Source organism: Lycium ferocissimum, chromosome 2 (genome assembly GCF_029784015.1).
Source record: "Lycium ferocissimum isolate CSIRO_LF1 chromosome 2, AGI_CSIRO_Lferr_CH_V1, whole genome shotgun sequence".
Lineage (NCBI taxonomy): Eukaryota > Viridiplantae > Streptophyta > Magnoliopsida > Solanales > Solanaceae > Lycium > Lycium ferocissimum.
The window spans coordinates 65714281-65733130 of NC_081343.1; the positions used below are offsets into that span (position 1 = coordinate 65714281).

General features: G+C 35.6%; 3 protein-coding genes across 5 annotated transcripts; 2 read left to right on the forward strand and 1 right to left on the reverse strand.

Annotated features, from left to right (window-relative positions):
• Positions 1–261: 261 nt before the first annotated feature.
• Positions 262–4756, forward strand: LOC132046875 (patatin-like protein 2). The gene is made up of 7 exons (XM_059437680.1): positions 262–621; positions 831–1012; positions 1569–1770; positions 1883–2044; positions 2160–2462; positions 4191–4366; positions 4472–4756. The coding sequence occupies exons 1-7, from the start codon at positions 472–474 to the stop codon at positions 4536–4538; spliced, it is 1242 nt and encodes a 413-aa protein (XP_059293663.1). The 5' UTR covers positions 262–471; the 3' UTR covers positions 4539–4756.
• Positions 4757–7968: 3212 nt separating this feature from the next.
• Positions 7969–11017, forward strand: LOC132046876 (patatin-like protein 3). Of its 2 annotated transcripts, XM_059437681.1 has the most exons (7): positions 8000–8430; positions 8891–9072; positions 9335–9521; positions 9786–9947; positions 10055–10357; positions 10559–10734; positions 10839–11017. In XM_059437681.1, the coding sequence occupies exons 1-7, from the start codon at positions 8278–8280 to the stop codon at positions 10903–10905; spliced, it is 1230 nt and encodes a 409-aa protein (XP_059293664.1). In that variant the 5' UTR covers positions 8000–8277; the 3' UTR covers positions 10906–11017. The 2 variants fall into 2 exon arrangements, with proteins under 2 accessions (XP_059293665.1, XP_059293664.1); XM_059437682.1 differs by lacking the exon at positions 10055–10357 and having other exon boundaries at positions 7969–8430.
• Positions 11018–11189: 172 nt separating this feature from the next.
• LOC132046873 (uncharacterized) lies at positions 11190–18530 on the reverse strand. 2 transcript variants are annotated; one of them, XM_059437678.1, is made up of 12 exons: positions 18246–18530; positions 16732–16833; positions 16142–16222; positions 15867–15976; positions 15592–15727; positions 15052–15150; positions 13890–13995; positions 13400–13806; positions 13102–13281; positions 12807–13004; positions 11754–12071; positions 11190–11571 (listed from the first exon to the last, which is right to left on the reverse strand). In XM_059437678.1, the coding sequence occupies exons 1-12, from the start codon at positions 18492–18494 to the stop codon at positions 11479–11481; spliced, it is 2079 nt and encodes a 692-aa protein (XP_059293661.1). In that variant the 5' UTR covers positions 18495–18530; the 3' UTR covers positions 11190–11478. The 2 variants fall into 2 exon arrangements, with proteins under 2 accessions (XP_059293661.1, XP_059293662.1); XM_059437679.1 differs by lacking the exon at positions 15052–15150.
• Between the last annotated feature and the right edge of the window lie 320 nt (positions 18531–18850).

The following is an 18850-nucleotide window of genomic DNA, read 5'->3' on the forward strand; positions in this document are numbered from 1 at the left end:
ATCATGGTTCTATGTTTGAAAAAAGCTAAAAGTGTAAAATCGTGTATTTGTTAACTGAAACCAGGATGTCCAACAATTAATCTTCCAGGACTTGTAATTAAATAAATTCGAATTATTAGGTGTTGGTACAGCTTGGACAGGACGCTATAGAAACTTAAAATTATAGTTCTTAACTATTACTCCATTTATTAATTAACTTAAAATCAATAAATTCTTTAACAATCTTTCAAGTCTAAATTATTGGACAGACAGAGGAAGTGAGTACTGTTAATGAACTCTTCAAAGACCAGTTTATATATCCATTTGTAGTGCTTATTGAAAAAGATACTTCGTAATATTCTTTTTTGTTTTATTTATGATGATTATCATCGTTGAAACGCCTGCACAACATTTCTATTTATTATCATTATGATTAGCATATGAGATGAACTAATTAAGTCAGCTCTATATATCCATTTTTACAATATTCCGATGGAAATCGAAGCTGCAGGTGAACCATCTCCAGTAGAAATGCCGCCTCCCAATATAGGGAAGCTGATAACCATTCTCACCATTGATGGAGGAGGAATTAGAGGAATCATTCCTGGGGTTATCCTTGCATATCTTGAATCACAACTTCAGGTAATTATTAACCAAATTAATTAGAGTAAAATAAAATGTTCAAAGAGTACAATTATGAAGACTTATTGGCTATGTATCTACATTAATTGCATATATTCAGAGGTGGATGTAGTGAGTTCAGTAATAAAAACGTAAAAAGTTGAATTCATGATCAAGTTTAAATCTTAGATTTGTCTCTGATTGTATTTGTTTTGTACTTTTGTTTGCAGGAATTAGACGGTAAAGATGCAAGAATCGCGGATTATTTTGACTTGATAGCGGGAACAAGTACGGGTGGCCTTGTCACAGCCATGTTAACTGCACCAAACAAAGATAAACGCCCTTTTTATGCTGCCAAAGATATTACTCCTTTCTATCTTGAACACTCCCCCAAAATCTTTCCCCAGATCGGGTAAACCATGTTACTTAAGTTAACCCAATCATATAGTATGATTCTTGATTTTTTTTTGTTTTGTTTGTGCATAATGGTGTTGTACGGGCTACCTGCGTGCACCTCGATTATTTCATCAGATGTTTGCTACTTTCCACTACTGCAAGTAACGGACGTAACTATGTCTACAAGACATAAGCATATGGGCACAAGTCACCTAGTAGTGCTGTGCTCCTATATTTTCACCCACTTTAATGATCATTAGACTACACCCTGGGATGCATGTATATATGTTGATTTTTGTAGGATAAAATTTTTCTTTTCTGTTTGGATAATGGTGTTGTATGGGCAATTCACCTGATCAATTATTCCACTGGATACCTGTTACTTTCCACTAGTACAGATACCAGAAGTAAACACGCCTACCAAGACTTAATTAGGCATATGGGGAAAAGTCACGTCCTAGCATTTTTTTATCTCTGATGAGATTTGAATTCTGTACACCTGCGATTTTCACCCACTTCGTTAACTGTTAGACCACACCCTTGAATGCACGTATATCTCTTGATTTTTGTAGGACTAATTTTTGCTGTGGACCATTCGCTGGGCTCGTAAATCTGGCCAAAATGATGAACGGACCTAAATATGATGGGAAGTATCTTCATAAACTTATAAAGGGACTCCTAGGAAGTACCAGGTTGCATGATACCTTAACTGCCGTCGTGGTTCCAACTTTTGACATCAAGACACTTCAGCCAGTTATCTTCAGCTCATATGAGGTACCCCTTTTATACCTTGCATGAAAAATAAGGCAGTGAACTTGCGGAAAATACTTTAACATGTCAATGTGTACAAGTCAAAATACTTTAAACTATTTTAACCATTTTATAGGCAGAATCTAAACCTGATTTGGATGCGGAACTGGCGGACATTTGCATTAGTACGTCGGCAGCGCCAACTTTTCTACCTGCACATAGTTTCAAGAACAAGGATGCTCAAAACAATGAACGGGAATTCAACCTAATTGATGGTGGTATCGCTGCTAATAACCCGGTAAAAATTACAACATGACATACTAATTAAAATAATTCTTGGAATAATCAGTATTTCAGAGTAGAAAATTGATAATAATTGAATATTTCGTTTATGTATGTGATGAATATTCTAGACATTGATCGCAATTGGTGAGGTGACTAAGCAAGTATTGCTGAAGCACGAAGACTTATTCCCTATCAAGCCCATGGAATATAGTCGCATTCTGGTAATATCATTGGGGACAGGCAATGCAAAGAACGAGGAAAAATACAATGCCAAAATGGTTTCCAAATGGGGATTACTTAGCTGGCTAACTAATAACAACTCCTCACCGATCATAGATGCATTTAATCAGGCAAGCGCTGATATGGTTAATTATCACAACTTTGTGGTTTTCAAAGCTCTTCACTCGGATGATAAGTACCTCCGAATCCAGGTACCCGAGCTTCAGTTTCACTTTGATCACCAGCATTGTACTCTTATCTATCTTCATTCATTCTTCACTTCCAAATACTCCCTCCGTTCACTTTTACTTGTCCATCTTGGACTTTTCATCGTTTAAGAAATAATAAATGAAGTCCATAATTTACCAATGTTCTCATATTAATTGGTGCATATTTTTATTGGATTTGAAAAATGATTTGAAGTGAGTATTTAATGCTATGGGTAAAACAAAACAAAAAAATTATTTTTTCTTGATATGCTAAAAGTGACAAGTAAAGGGCAAAAAGCATTTTCACCTCCCAACTTTGCTTTAAACATTAAACTGCCCCCTCAACTATGAACAATAGACATTCTCCCCCTTTATCCTAGACAATGTCTATTTTACCCTTGACATTTCAATCCTCCATCTATGTAATACCTTTTTATAGTATAGAAAATTTATTTTTTAACCTAGATATTTATACACTTTTATCTAAATTCATATTATAAGTAGAATAATCCATTTATGAATTTATCACAAAATCAAATATTACTTTTATGATTCATATTTTAATATTACAGGCATAAGTATATTTATACACGCGCGCACACACACATACATATTAACTTTTATTTTTACATATATTTGTATGTGTGTGTGTGCGCGCTCTCTCTCTCTCTCTCTCTCTCTCTCTCTCTCTCTCTCTCTCTATATATATATATATATATATATATATATATATATATATATATATATATATATATATATATATAGTCCTGGTTTTGGTTGTCATTAATAGAATATTTTAAATTAAAATTTAAAATTCATTTACAATATAAATAGATAATTTTTTAGGAATTTTTATAGAATATACCTCTATTTTTATTAATTATTTTATATTACCTTCATTGAAATATATTTATAAAATTATTATTGCATGTTATGTTTACTTGTATAAATAGATATCAGAGTTTTGAGTATTATTAATAAAATTCTTATTCTTCTCATTTGTTTCATTATAGAACGGCATTAACTTACATACTCAACTAGTATTTCTCATTTTTCTTTTTCTGTATCGAAAATAATATTTATTTATTTTATAGGAAATTTGTTACATAGATTAAAGAGATAAAAAAAAATCATGATTTTAAAAAGGTAAAAGAAAAAAGACAAGTTAATAATATAAGGGTAAAATAGGAATTTTAAAAAGCCAATTAGGATAAAGGGGGGAGAATGACTATTGTTCAAAGTTGAGGGGGGAGTTTGATTTTTAAAGCAAAGTTGGGGGACGAAAATCATTTTCACCCGACAAGTAAAAGTAAAAATCTATTTTTAAAATACTGGACAAATAAAAGTGAACAGAGGGAGTATTAATTAATAGTTTTTTCAAACTGAATTTGTTTCAAAATAGTTACCGCCGTATTTTCTAGATCTTCTCTTGAGGTTTCAATTAATGAATTACTATTAATTGAGTGAGACATATAAGGAGAGAGAAATAATGATTTAGATATAAGTACTCTCATGATTAAAGCTATTAAATGTCTTTCCTTAAGAGAGGAATAGAAATTGTAAAAGACAAATAATATCGACAGGAGGGAGTATATCATGTATGATGTCCGCTATAATTTGTTGCCATTAGCTATATATTTCATATGAGAGCGCCACATATATTTTACACTTTAGTTAAACTCGATTACCATAATTTTGAATGTACTTTGATACAAATATGTGTGCTACCAGGACGACACCTTGACGGGGGACTTGGCCTCAGTTGACGTAGCCACAAAGGAAAACTTAGAAGGCCTCGTCAAGGTAGGAGAACATCTTCTGGATAAACCAGCTTCTAAGATAAATTTAGACAAAGGAGTTTATGAACCAATTGAGAATGGAGGAACCAACAAGGAAGCACTTAGGAGGTATACTTGTCTATCACATTTATAGTTGAATTGTTGACATGCATACATGTAAGCTGGTGATGAAATACTAATTAGTGACCATTGTCTCGTTTTTAAATCTTGCAGGTTTGCAAAGATACTTTCGGATGAGAGGAAATTGCGCCAGTCCACTGCTGGTAGCCGGTTGGTCTAAATGACATTGTATTGTCATCCACTTTTTTGCAACAGCGTGAATGCATTATGTATATCAGTTTGATAATGTTCCTACTCTGCCATTCCTTTTATGCCTTTGTATATTGGTGGAATTGAAGTTGCATAGCTTAATTAGCGTATCATTCTACATCAGTCAATGTCGCAATATGGCAATGCATCCCTGTAAATACATAATTAAAGTGTCATCTTTTGTTCACTTCAAGTTTTATTACCTACTCGTCCAACTCGATTTGTGACTTCGATAGCAAAGCTGACTAGTATAGACACTACCTGCAAAAAAACACTGCATCAGCAAACGCACAGTAAATTGAAGTAATCCATAAGATCCTGTAACATAAGAGCATTTCGTTGGAACACGAACAGGTTCAACTTCTTCATCCTGTGAATGCTTCCCCCCCCCCCCCCCCACCCCCCACCCACAAGTAAGTATGACGAAGGTTACAATTTAAGCTCATTTATGAAAGGGTATTTACAGAGTGTCACATAACAAAGCCTCTCATCAATCATTATTATACTTGACATGGAAAAAGTCTTCGGGTTACACACAGAGGCGGATCTAGGATTTTAAGACGGCGAGCGCACCATTATCTTAACATAAACGCCAATAAAAAATTTAGTGACGATGGAGGGATAATACCGTGTCGGACCGGTCACTAATAGCGTAGCAGTGACGAAAATACAAGTATATAGGTCAAATATGTGTAATAAATAAAATTAAACACAGTGAAGCAAATGAAAGAGATAGCTCAGTGACTAATGTTGCGCAACATGTGGTGACAGTGCAGGTTCGCATCCAGGCGAGCTCATTTAACCCTTAGCCTCTGTTTGGATGGTGGTTTCCCGTGGTTCATTAATGTACGGTATGGTATGGTACAGTATAGTGTTGTATTGTATTGTACTGTATTAATGAACACTATGTTTGGATAGACTGTATCGTTTATTGTGGTTTACTAACATTTTTATTGTTTGGTTGGACTGTATGGTACTGTATAATAACATGTAAGTTTACTAAAATACCCTTAACTAATATAACTATTTAAAATATCAATAAATACTAGGATAACCCAAGTAAAAGATAGAATAATAGCTGTGTTCATCTCTTCTTTTTTAGTTTGACTCTTTCAGTTTAAAAAAACCAAAACACAAAGTTGCTTGAGAATATTTATATCATTAAGATGTTTTTATATCATCTTGATTACTTAAGTTGGCTGCTGCACTAAGTTCCATCCACAAATAGATGGGAACTTTCAGCTCTGCTTCATTTTGTTGATTTTTCATTCCTAGACCGTTATTATCTAGTAGGTTACTTTCATGAAGGTACAGAGCATAAGATATTAAATACCTAATAGGTTTTATCTGAAATAAGTCCCATATGATTAGCATATTTGACTCTACCATTCATATCGATGTGATGATCTGTTAGAGCATTGCCTTGTATATATCCCTACATTCAATCCTAAACCTTATATTCGACAACAGAACTTAAAATGAGAAGTGTCAATAATGAGAATAGCATTATTGATTTTCGCCACAGAAGGAGTTCACCAATGGAGGAATAGACCACTGCTCACGTTAAAGGAGTTGGAGGCAAAATTGAACGTAGTAATTTATATATTAATAAAACTAGGGTAAAGGATAAAATAGGAACTTTAAATAATAAGTGGGGTATAATGGGTAAATGAAATACGTAACCACGGAAAAATCACTAAATCCATGGTTACAAAAATTGAGGTTTTTCATGGTTATTTAACCATGGGATTACCATGAATTTACAATATCATACCACGTAATTTTAAGAACAACAAAAACAAACATGATGTCATAGAAAACCATACATTAATGAACCACGGGAAACCACCATCCAAACAAGGGGTTAATTGTTTTCCTAAAAACAGGCTCAAAAAAATAATTAAAAGTGACAGTCGGGTTTTATCCAGGGTGACATGTAAGTGAAGCGACGATTCTAACGTGCCCCAAAACTACACTTTCGTTTGTTAGAATGCGCGATTAAATATATACTAATTTATAGAGATATATACACATATATATATACATAATTTTTTTAGGAAAGACTTCTGGTAGTGCACTCCCACCCTTCCATGTGGATCCGTCTTTGGTTACACATAGAGTCGCTTTCCACCTATTTTGTTGTTTTCTTTTATAAGTTATCACCTCCCCTTTCAGCCTATAATAAAGCCTCACAGGTAAGAATTTATGGTACAATGAATAAACAATGTAACATGAAAGATATGGAATATCGCTAACAAACCAATTGCATATAAGTATTTTTGGAGAGTTTCTTGGCTACTTATTGCGTGTTGACTTTTTTTCTTTTTGCCGCCCAGGTTTTTCTTGTTTGACTTTTCTCCGTCATTCTAGGAGTATATTATTCTTGAGCTTCATCCTGTATCATGTGATTCTATTCTACTTGCACTAAAAGCAAGCTTAAAATTTGAAAATACAAGATAACTACAACATCTCTGACGAAATGCTTTGGAAACGGAAAACAAGGAATTAACACCAGCGACATATATAGTTTATATATAATAAGAAAAGAAAGGAACATAGTAAAAACAGATATATCCCAGGAAACACTATCCAAGGAAGAAATCTTTTCCTTTGTAACTACTGCTGTGTTTTCCTAATTTTTGGAGTTAGAACAAGAATGTGAGATAGAAAATAGGGAAAAGGGTCAAAAATGCCCTTCCATTTTGGTAAAAGGGCTAAAAATATACTCTGCAACAAATTTGGATCAAAAATACCCCTCCCGTCATTAAAGTTTTCAACTATACCCCTATCTTAACGGAAATTCTCAAATCCCTCAAAATAACCCGATTTCATATTTAAACCCGCTCCATTTAAACCCGACCCAACTACATAAAAAACTCATATGCGACCAACTTGTTCCCGAGTCCTACATCTGAAGCCACTAGGCACAGGTTCAGGTAACCCATATGGATTTTTTATTTAGTTGGGTCAGGTTTAAATGGAGCGGGTTTAAAAAATGAAATCGGGTTATGTTGAGGATTTCCGTTAAGACAGGGGTATATTTGAAAACTTTAATAATGAGAGGGGTGTTTTTGACCCAAATTTGTAATGAATGATATTTTTAGCCCTTTTCCCAAAGTAGAAGGGTATTTTTGACCCTTTTCCCTGGAAAATACTAGCGAAGTCAACATGAAATCGTGCTAATTAATGTGCAATTAAGCTGCAAAACTACCCAAATTATCATGGCGCTGTCTTTGAAGAAAGGTAAACGTGTCTAATCGTGTATTTGTTAACAGAAACCAACGCTTGTCCAACAACTAATCTTCCAGGACATCTAATTAAATAAATTTGAATTATTAGATGTTGGTACAACTTGAACGCTGAAGAAACTTAAAAATATAGCAATGCTTTACCATTACTCAATTTCTCGATTAAGCTAAACTAAATGCATTCTTTAACAGTATATCTTTCAAAGTCTAAATTATTAGACAAAGGAATTGAGTTTTGTTAATGAACTCTTCAATTAAAGAGCAGTTTATATATCCCATGTGCTCACTGACAAAGATACCTCTAAATATTATTTTTGTTTATTTATGATGATAATGATTATCATCTTTGAAACTCCTGCACAATATTTCTATTTATTCGCATTATGATTAGCATATGAGGATGAACCAATTAAACTCCCTCTATAATCCTTTTTTACGCTACTTAATTATCTTTTGAATCCTATGGAAAACGAACCTGCAGCTGGATCATCTCAAGTAGCAATATTGCCGCCTCCCAACACAGGGACACTGATAACCATCCTCGCCATTGATGGAGGAGGAATCAGAGGAATCATTCCTGGGGTTATTCTTGCATATCTTGAATCACAACTTCAGGTAATTAGGAAAATTAATAATAATATTGACCAAGACTAGAATTATAAGTTCTTGTTGGCTATGCACGTATACACTACTAGAAAAAGAAGTTTTTCCCACCGCCATTCAGTGGGAAATTTGTGTTATAAAATATGATTTTCCCACTGAATAATCTCACTGGGAAGACGTATGGTGGGAAACAGATTCCCATTGAGACGCTAGGAAACTTCCTAATTTTTCCGTGTGAAAACTCAACTATAGGTTTTTCCCACCGACATTCAGTGGGTAATAGCCACTGAAATTTTTTCAGTGGAAAATTAATGGGAAAATAGTGATTTTTTAGTAGTGATATTAGTTGTACATATTCAGAGGCGGATGAAGTAAGTTCAGTGATAAAAGCCTTCGAAGCTGAATTCACAATCTGAATTCACAATTAAGTTTAAACCTTAAACCTTCTCTAATTGTGTTCATTTTGTTGCAGGAGTTGGACGGTGAAGATGCAAGACTCGCGGATTATTTTGACTTGATAGCAGGAACAAGCACAGGTGGTCTTGTAACAGCCATGGTAGCTGCACCAAATGAACATAAACGCCCTTTATATGCTGCAAAAGATATTACTCCTTTCTATCTTCAGCACTCCCCCAAAATCTTTCCCCAAAAAGGGTAACTCATGCTAGCTATACGTTAACCCAAACATACATAATATGATTCTTGTTTTTTTTAGGGATAATGATGCTATACAGATAACTTGTATTCACCTTGATTATTTATCTTTGACTATGTATCAAGACTTAGGCTAGCATTCTTTTATCTGCTGAAATTCGAAATCTGCTGTCCAATGATTTTTACCCGATTATTGAGGGCCATTAGACCACACCCTTCGATGTATATATATTTCTTTATTTTTTAGGATAAATTTTTGCAGTGGGCCATTTGCTGGAGTCGTAAATCTAGCCAAAATGATGAACGGACCTAAATATGATGGGAAGTATCTTCATAAACTTATAAAGGGACTCTTAGGAGGTACCAGGTTGCATGATACCTTAACTGCCGTCGTTGTTCCAGCTTTTGACATCAAGACACTTCAGCCAGTTATCTTCAGCTCATATGAGGTGCGCATTTTATATTTCGACTTAATCCTCCTTTTTTAACCCCTTAATTGGAAAATTCTGTTAGATCACTTTAATGTATTGATAGTATTGTTAAAAGAATCTCTACAGTACTAATCATCTAAAAGATAAACTAAAAGTAAATATTAAATAAGTGAAATTAATAGCTTGAAAAATAAGGCAGTTACCTTGCTACAACATGTTAAAATATTTTAACATGTCAATATATACGAGTCAAATACTTCAACTATTTTAACCATTTTGTAGGCAAAATCGAAACCTGATTTGGATGCAGAACTGGCGGACATTTGCATTGGTACCTCGGCAGCGCCAACTTTTCTACCTGCCCACAGTTTCAAGAACAAGGATGCTCTAAATAATGAACGGGAATTCAACCTAATTGATGGTGGCGTCGCTGCTAATAACCCGGTAAATATATAATATTATGAATTAGTAGAATTAATAAGTAGTACTACTTCAGAGTACAAGATTTGATAATAATTGAATATTTCGTTTATGTATGTGATGAATTTTAGACATTGATAGCAATTGGTGAGGTGACTAAGCAAGTATTGTTGAAGCATGAAGACTTATTCCCTATAAAACCCATGGATTATGGTCGTTTTCTGGTAATATCACTGGGGACAGGCAATGCAAAGAACGAGGAAAAATACAATGCCAAAATGGCTTCCACATGGGGATTACTTAGCTGGCTAACTAATAATAACTCTACACCAATCATAGATGCTTTTAATCAAGCAAGCGCTGATATGGTTGATTATCACAACTTTGTGGTTTTCAAAGCTCTTCAATCGGATGATAAGTACCTCCGAATCCAGGTACCCGAGCCTCAGTTATGTACACTGACAATATATTTTTTTAACCTATAAGTGACTTAACATGTTGTAACTTGTAATAGGTTACTTGCCTTCTTTTTTAAGTTACTAATCTCATTTGCCGTAATTTGCTATTTGATATGACAGTTCCCATTTACACCATCTAGAATCGATTACCATAATTTCACATTTGCTTGATACCAGGATGACACCTTAACGGGGAACTTGGCCTCAGCTGACGTATCCACAAAGGAAAATTTAGAAGGCCTTGTCAAGGTAGGAGAACAGCTGCTTGAAAAACCAGCTTCCAAGATAAACTTAGACAAAGGAGTTTATGAACCAATTGAGAATGGAGGAACCAACAAGGAAGCTCTTCGGAGGTACACTTGTCTGTCGCATTTATTGTTGTATTATTGTTTATATACATAAACTGCTAATGAAATATACTAATTAGTGACCATTGTCTCGTTTTAAAATTTTGCAGGTTTGCAAAGATACTTTCGGACGAGAGAAAACTCCGCCAGTCCAAAGCCGGTGGCCGGTTGGTCTAATTGACATTGTATTATCATCCACTTTGTTGCTATTGCGTGAATGCATTGAGTTTTTCAATTTAATAATGGTCCTACTTTGCCATTCCTTTTATGCCTTTGCATATTGGTGGAATTGAAGTTGCATACCTTTATTAGCGTATCATTCTTTTGTTCACTTCAATTTTTATTATCTATGCGGTGAAACTACATTTGTGACTTAAAGACTCCTAAAGCAAAAGTAATATAGACACGAACTGCTAAAAAAACACTGCATCAGTAAACGCACAGTAATAAGTAACATAAGATTCTGGAACATAAGAGCATTTCATTGGAACTTCTTCATCCTCATTTATGACGTGTATTTACAGAGCACTTTACATAACCAAACCTCTCATCAGCCAATATCATACTTGACGTGGAAAAGTTTTCAGGTAACACACAAAGACATCCCCTTTCCACCTATTTTTGCCGTTTTCTAAGTTATTACATCCCCTCTTTCAGCCTATAATAAAGCCTCACAGGTAAGAATTTATGGTAGGAAACTAAACAATTTAACAAATAAATGAATATCACCGTTCCGCTATAATCTAGGAACTATGCAAATATCTGCTGAATGACCGTCTCTGCATTCCCGTTATATTGTGCAAGGAGATGAATTGCATCCGCTCTGGGCAATGCCAGAAATTCCTGCACCAAATATTCACAATTAAGTAGCTGCACCGAAAAATGACCTGCTAAAATGGCACATAATGAGAACATCTAGAAAGTTAACATGATCTGCTGATAAGCAGCACACACTAACAGGGGACATACACATCAGTAGAATAGCGTCAAGTAGAAGCAAGGTTGTAAACCAGAACAAGACTCACCATAACTTTTAGTATTGCAGTTTCATCACATCCAACATCTCTGGCCGATGACTGGGTTGGACTTCCATCTTCCTGTTTCTTATTATTTGAGGAACCAGTAACTTGAGATGATCCATCAGTGCTCATGTCAACATCCAATCTGGAAGCATCTATAATCAATTTGGCACCAACTTCTTTCAGGGTGTCGATCTTTAAGAGCCCTTCAAATCGATCTTTACACATTTGAAGTTTGAACCACTCACTGTGTGTATAAAGTGTGGCCCTTATAATTTTCATAAGCTGGGGTTCTTCAATACCAAGCCTCCTACCAATAGCAACCTTTACATGGCCAAAATTGCAACAGCAAATTAGGTGAGTGAAGACACAAAAACATACAAAACCCACTCCACCCCAACCCCCCCCAAACCCCCAAAAAAAACCCCAAAACCCCCCGCGCCTTCCGAAGCCCGTTTAATATAGCAGAAAAATAGAAAAAGAGGACCAGCAAGATCTTGCTTTTCAAATTTTCCCAAATCTTAAATGGCTAATGAAGGACAAAATACAATTCCAAGTCAATGAAGAATGATTAAGAATCAACATTCAGGAAACTGAAGTGAGAAAGCGGCGATGAAAACAAATCAGTTTCTTGTTTGCTGTGTGATTGACATTCATAAGTCGATTCAGGGAAAATTAGTGATAGTTAATGAGGTTTGTTTGATCAAGAGATAAATGAGCTTTGTTTTTCTGAAATAATCCCTCCAAGTAAAAAGGAAGTTCCATAACACCACCATTTTATCCCACAGCCCTGTTTTTCCCCTTTCACTGGAAAAGAGCAAACAGAAAAATTTCCAAAAGATTGGGCTTACTTAGGGGTGTCAAATGGGCAGATTGGGCTGAATTTGGACAGGTCAAAATGGGCTGCATTAGTAAATGGGCGGGTCTTTCACTCTGTTATCTTACATATACACAGATACACTGACAAGGAGATAAAGGGGACGTAAGGATGGGTAAAGATTAGCAGGTCATGGTTCACCTGGGACCTGCTTTTACCATAAAGAGTGCAGAATGTCATACCTGGAGTGTATTGGCAAGAGCACATAAGGGCATGTGTTCATTAAATGCCTCTTCATTAGGTTTGAGCAAAGCTAGCAAAGTCTCCTTTAATGGCTTCAATAGATCAGGATGACTAGAAGCCAAAGGACCCAGAAAAGAACAGGCTACCCTCAGTGCCTGAGTATGATCGCCGGAGGCAACCAGCTTCAAAAATTCAACCTGACCAGAGAGATTATTTTGAAACGCCTTAATCAATACCAACATGCTTTATAACTTCTAGTGATATTTGACCCAAGCAAAAGTTTAACTTCCATACCTGCTTAAGTTGAAAAAGTAGAGCAGGGTTCTGCACAAAAAAGTTTGAATCCATCTCATTAATCTCCTCAACGACCTCCTCTGCCATTCCTCTGCTAGCTAATTCCTTCAAACCCAGCACAAGCTCATGCTTGTCCTCTCGGTTCTTCATCATATTCAGGAAGCACGATTTCGGAGAGACCTGTAATGAAAGGTGTCAAAAGTGTTAACTTTGAAGACTACTCATCACCTCTTTTTTTTTTTTTTTGGTACTTGTAATGTTAAGTTCTACTTTGAACCATTAAAACCAAAATACATGCCTGCTGATCTTTCAACATAGTCGTGCTGGCATTAAGATCTTCTCTGCTCCTTTCACTGGTAGGTCCAGACACAAATTCTGTGTTTTCATGTCTCCCCCTCCATCTTTTGCGTTTGTTTGTTTCACCAACTCTAAGAGACTTATTTTTCTGCAGGATTTTTTCGAACTGAGGAGTCCCACTGGTACTGCAATCTCCATGACTTGTCTCACTAGGGTAACGCTCTTCAGTATCAGTACTTCGAATGCTAGCCAAGTTGGTATTACTTTCAGGTGATCCCTCCATGATAACTTGAGTAGCGGAGGTGCCACTGCCAGAAAGTTTCGTGTTTCCACGCCCAACTTCAGTGGAACAGTTCTTTGACAAATGCCCATACTCTGATTGATCATCGTTGATACTATGTTGCATCCCTGGTAATGGAAAAAATAATAAAAGCCAGCCATAATAGCAAACAGAATGTAAGAATGGAAAGTAAAATCAATGAGAAACTTACCAGGAGAATTTACCACACTGAAGTTGACGAATCCCCTATAGACACAATACTCATGAACAAGCTCATCAACCATGGGGTCGTCCAACCTTATCCGGCACAACTCATTCTGCAACAGCAAAGTACAGGCACAAACTCAACAAAAGTATTTGTGATTCTCTACTATTTGCAATCAAAGCTGTACAATTAGCAGGCTAGATCTACCTCATAAGCAGATCATAGAATATCTCGAACACTAGAAAAAACAGAAAACAACTCAACAAGAATGCAAATGAGCGACGAAATCGTTCCAAGTCCCATCCCGGCTTTTTTACTGAGAAAAGCCACTGGCAGCTACAAGGAAAGAACTACGTAGTGATTTTCCATTTAGTGAAAGAAACTGAATCGCTGTTGAAGCGAAAAGAATCATAAGGCGAGCAAACCCATAAGTATTGACTGTAGTTTAATGCAACTATATGTGAGACATCATCCAGGCCATTGGAAGCTGAACGGGCAATAAAAAATAAGGGAATTCGATAATGATAATGGCACACAAATCCAAAACTCAGAGGATTGACGTCGACACACATAGACACACACACACAGATATATGCATGATATGTTGAACAGATAACTTTAACTTCTTTGATGTAAGTAATATAATTCATTAAAAGGGGGGCAAAAACTCGCCCGTCTACACGAAGTATACCAAAAAGTAGAGAACCTTACAAAAATACATTGTTTTCTACTAATGACACCCAATCTTCTATACAAACAAAAACCTCATGGGTGCACCAAAAAGAAATAAGAGACAAGGCTATTCCTCAGGTATACAAAATCCTTCACCACTCCATCAAAAGCAGATAACTTTAACAAAAGCTTCATTTTGAGAAACAGAAAACACCCCAAGATTAGGGGGCCATATTGAACTCCATCAACTATGTTCTCAGCATCACCAGTAATTACTAGCCATACATTTAGTATTATCAATGAAACAGCAGGTGGTGCTGTACAAGGACATTACTAATCTTCAAATTACCATCCGAAAGATGGAACCTATTGTGGCAGAAATAGTGTGGTATATGCGAGATTCTAAGAAAAACTAACCCAGTTTAAAGTACTGTTGCAGATAATGTAGATTTAGCAAACAATTTCTATTATATAGCAAATAATTCGGCATACTAACCTGAAATGCTTGATATAAGTCACCCTTGGCAAATCTCAAGCTATCAATAGCCCCTTGCCTTGTAAGCTCTACAGCATGTGCAAGAGCTTGAATGTCCACCTATTTTCATAAAATATTGATGTCACTTAATGCCTAAAACGTTAGAAGGATTTCTAAAGACTAGTATCCCAAAAAAAGAAGATATGGCAGTTTAAACTTCAACAAATGATGCACATTACATTAAGTACCAAATCTTACTTAATCAAAAAAACACACCTCAATCCCAAACTAGTTGGCATCTGTATATAGACATCTTTTAACACCCACACCACCCCGGATTGGACATTTTACTCCAATACCCTATAATTTGCCACGGCAAAATAAGGGCCTTTCTAACACCAGAGATTCTCTACATTCTCTAAGACCTTTGAAAAGTAACATAAAATAACCAAAGAGAATTACCACATAAAGCATAGCACATTTACAAATCACATTCCTCTTCAGGTTCAATAACCAAAACAATTACATCAGGATAGTAATAGAGTAGCTAAGATTTATAACCTCATCAAATGGAGGTGCTTCATAGGAACTCTCAAGTGGTGTCGCAGGGGGGTCACGATCCTCGAGAAGTAACCTCTGCGTAAGATCTGATATAGGTGATGGAACTCCCTGACGAAAGCAAAACAACTTGTGTATGCTGCAAAATGATTGTGAAATTAAATAAGAATAGAAAGAGGACTTGGATCGCTGGTGGACCAGTTATAGAATGTTTCCATTTCATTGGATTTGGAATGTGCATCTAAGCACGTCATGGATCATCTAAAAGTTGTACTAACCTTATCAAGTACCTCAATGACATCGCAAAAAGAGGATCATATGCACATAAATGAGCCCTTAAAACAGATGACAGCAGTCCAGCAATGTCAATCCTCCTCCTTGGAGACCACTGGGATAGTGAAGTGCAAAGACATTAGTCACTCTAACTAAAAGGAGACATTCAGTTTCTTATTTGACGCAAAATAAATCTCAATAAACCACTGAGACATCTAACTGCTGCCACATGAACATATATGGAAGTCTAAGTCTCGGGGCCAAGGAAATAACCTCTTACCTCACTCACCACCGGAGAATTCTTATCTTCTTCATCATAAACCAAGGCAAGAAGAATATGCTTAAATTCCTCATATGCTTCCTTAAGATAAAAAGTTAAACATTCATTAGAACCCAAGTGTGAACACAGAGAACCATTGGAAGAGAAATGATTCTCATATACTGATTAAGAATGCACATAGAAAATTGTTTTTGTAAATGAGATTGAGAGAACTCAAATGAACTATTTTGAAAGTATGGAATTGATGTAATGGGATCCAAAGTGATGAATCTGAGAATAGCGTGTAAGCCAATATCATATAACATAACTTGTATCTATGAAAACAAGATTTATGACAAAGAATCAATGATAAGAAATTACATCCTTGGACAACAAAGAAACACCAGGAATAAGCTTGTCAAACCAAACATTTCTCCATGCGTTGCATAAACAAAACTTATAATCTAATTGAGAAAAATAAATAGCGATATGTAAATAAGTGAGTCGTGTTGTGATTACAAAAAATAAAATTGTGATGTTGACTGATAGAAGAGGTATTCACTAGAGTCAATGTTGATAATGGAATCAAAATGAATATGCAGGGGACCTACTGGATATGCATCCAATGCACAAGGTGCCAGTGACTCTCGGAGGCAATTAATGGCAGATTCTCGGTCCTCTGCAGTTCCTTTCCTCAAAAGTTCAATAAACCTCTGCAGAAAAATCATGAAGACAAGTTTCAGGGATCACCAATTATTCGTTTAAGTGAAGCATGGGGGACAAGTTTGACTTAATTTACCAGCGAGTTTGCATGGACAGACCTTTAAACCTAAAAATAACATAGGTGAAGCATATCGCCAAAAAGTCTCATAAATCAACTAAAACTCTAAATATCTGTTGTCTTAAGGTTAATCACATAAAAAAGGAAAAACGCAGGAAAACACCAAGTGACTATTGACAAGCGTAATTAAAGCGAGCACTTCAATGAAGAAAAGCACAGGTAAGGGATTATGTGTCTGTCAGTCTTGAGTGTGATAAGAAAATATAACAACAAATGAAAAGAACAATAATATCGACAAGAGATGGAAGCCTAACTAAAATTAAGTTCAAATACCATTTTACTCTTTGACTCAGATGCAAAATTTAGTTTTAATTTTCTAATAGATTATCTTGTATTCACTACTAAAATCATCCTTAATATTGCTTTAACAATTAAAATATCTCTTTGCTAGCTATATTTATCGAGTGCTGCCCTTTACAAAAGGGAACCCATAGGCGTTGAAGAACCTCGGCAAGGACAAAGCACCCCAATCTGAGTTGCAGCTATCTTCAGGGTTTTCAACCTCAACAAATAAAAGGTAAGACCATAATCAGGTGACATCTGTACATATGCAAGTCAGATAGATACTCTCTGTCCCAATTTATGTGGCACACTTTCCTTTTTAGTATGTAACAAAAAGAATGTCACCTTTTTATATTTAGAAACAATTTAACTTTATGAGATAGTTTATGGCCACACAAATATCTAACGCTTGTTTTGGACCATAAAGTTCAAAAGTCTTTCTTTCTTTCTTAAACTTCGTGACATGTCAAATAGTGCCACATAAATTGGGACAGAGGGAGTAAGACTTAAGAAGCTAGTAACTCGAAAATGTTAAAGCGTCTTCATAATGGTCAAAAACACACCTTAAGTATCATTTTTTTTGCGAGATTCCTACCTAAACTATCAAGTGTTTGCTTTTCCTACCTTAACTATCACCAACTATTTATCAAAACACACCTCAAAATTAATGAGTCAGCTGGCATGTGGACGAAATTTTATGGGCAAATTAAGCTGTCACCGCCTTTTGGCGATTGCATTCAACCACTTGGTCTAGTCAGCTTCGAGATGTGCTTTGATAAATAGTTGGTGATAGCACCTAATAGTTCAGGCACGCAAAAAAGTGATACTTTATGACCATTATCTCTTAATTTTTATGAAGGCTGCATCAATTAATTTTAAATCCTTGCTAACTAAATCGAATTGGTGAGGTCTAGAAACTATTGACACTAGAAAGTTCGAAACAGAGAGAAGTGATTCATACTTAAGCCTGGAGACAAATAGCGAGGTAAAAAAATTAGTTACCTGCTTCTGTAAGGAGAAGAGAAGACGGTGATCATCAAGAACAGAAGGCGCGTGTACACGCAAGAGATCAATAGCGGCATCAATGTGACCATACTCAACTGAACGTCTGATCTGACGGATAAGTAATCGTGACTGATAACAGGAAGAAGGAGAACCTACTGAGTCTTCTTCGATTAGGTTTTCGGATTTGACGAAATCGATAATTAGAGAGTCCAGTGCCTCCCAATTTACCGCTATACAATAATCCATTGGATGGATGGATAAATTGTTTTACTGTTTGTTGTTTTTTTGTTCTAGAAAAGTGGTAAGATCAAATGGAAACGTCATTTATAGGTTGGATGACGACTTTTAGCTTTGGGCTGTTGGGCCTCACGTTAGAAACACACAAGCAAACAAGTAAAGCCCGTCCGTTTTTCAGCAAACGCGGCCATAAAGCCCAATATAATTTGTCGGATTAAATTAGTTTCATTTATTTACATCATTGTTTTTAGCTGTAAAAGTGTTTTTTTAAAAATGTTGATAATGATTTTTTCAAATAGTTATCAATTGTCAAATAATCATCAACAATCAAACAATCCTTAAAAGTACCATTTGATTGTGTTTTA

Excerpts from the sequence above, each read along its gene's own strand:
- LOC132046873 (XM_059437678.1), bottom strand. The coding sequence starts at position 18,494 with ATGGATTATTGTATAGCGGTAAATTGGGAGGCACTGGACTCTCTAATT. Across the intron at positions 15,977-16,141 it reads ATTCTCCGGTGGTGAGTGAG|TGGTCTCCAAGGAGGAGGAT; the intron begins GTAAGAGGTTAT and ends TCACTATCCCAG. Across the intron at positions 11,572-11,753 it reads CTGCAATACTAAAAGTTATG|GAATTTCTGGCATTGCCCAG; the intron begins GTGAGTCTTGTT and ends TATTTGGTGCAG.
- LOC132046875 (XM_059437680.1), top strand. The coding sequence starts at position 472 with ATGGAAATCGAAGCTGCAGGTGAACCATCTCCAGTAGAAATGCCGCCT. Across the intron at positions 622-830 it reads ATCTTGAATCACAACTTCAG|GAATTAGACGGTAAAGATGC; the intron begins GTAATTATTAAC and ends TTTTGTTTGCAG. Across the intron at positions 1,013-1,568 it reads AAAATCTTTCCCCAGATCGG|GACTAATTTTTGCTGTGGAC; the intron begins GTAAACCATGTT and ends TGATTTTTGTAG.
- LOC132046876 (XM_059437681.1), top strand. The coding sequence starts at position 8,278 with ATGGAAAACGAACCTGCAGCTGGATCATCTCAAGTAGCAATATTGCCG. Across the intron at positions 9,073-9,334 it reads AAAATCTTTCCCCAAAAAGG|TGGGCCATTTGCTGGAGTCG; the intron begins GTAACTCATGCT and ends AAATTTTTGCAG. Across the intron at positions 10,358-10,558 it reads ATAAGTACCTCCGAATCCAG|GATGACACCTTAACGGGGAA; the intron begins GTACCCGAGCCT and ends GCTTGATACCAG.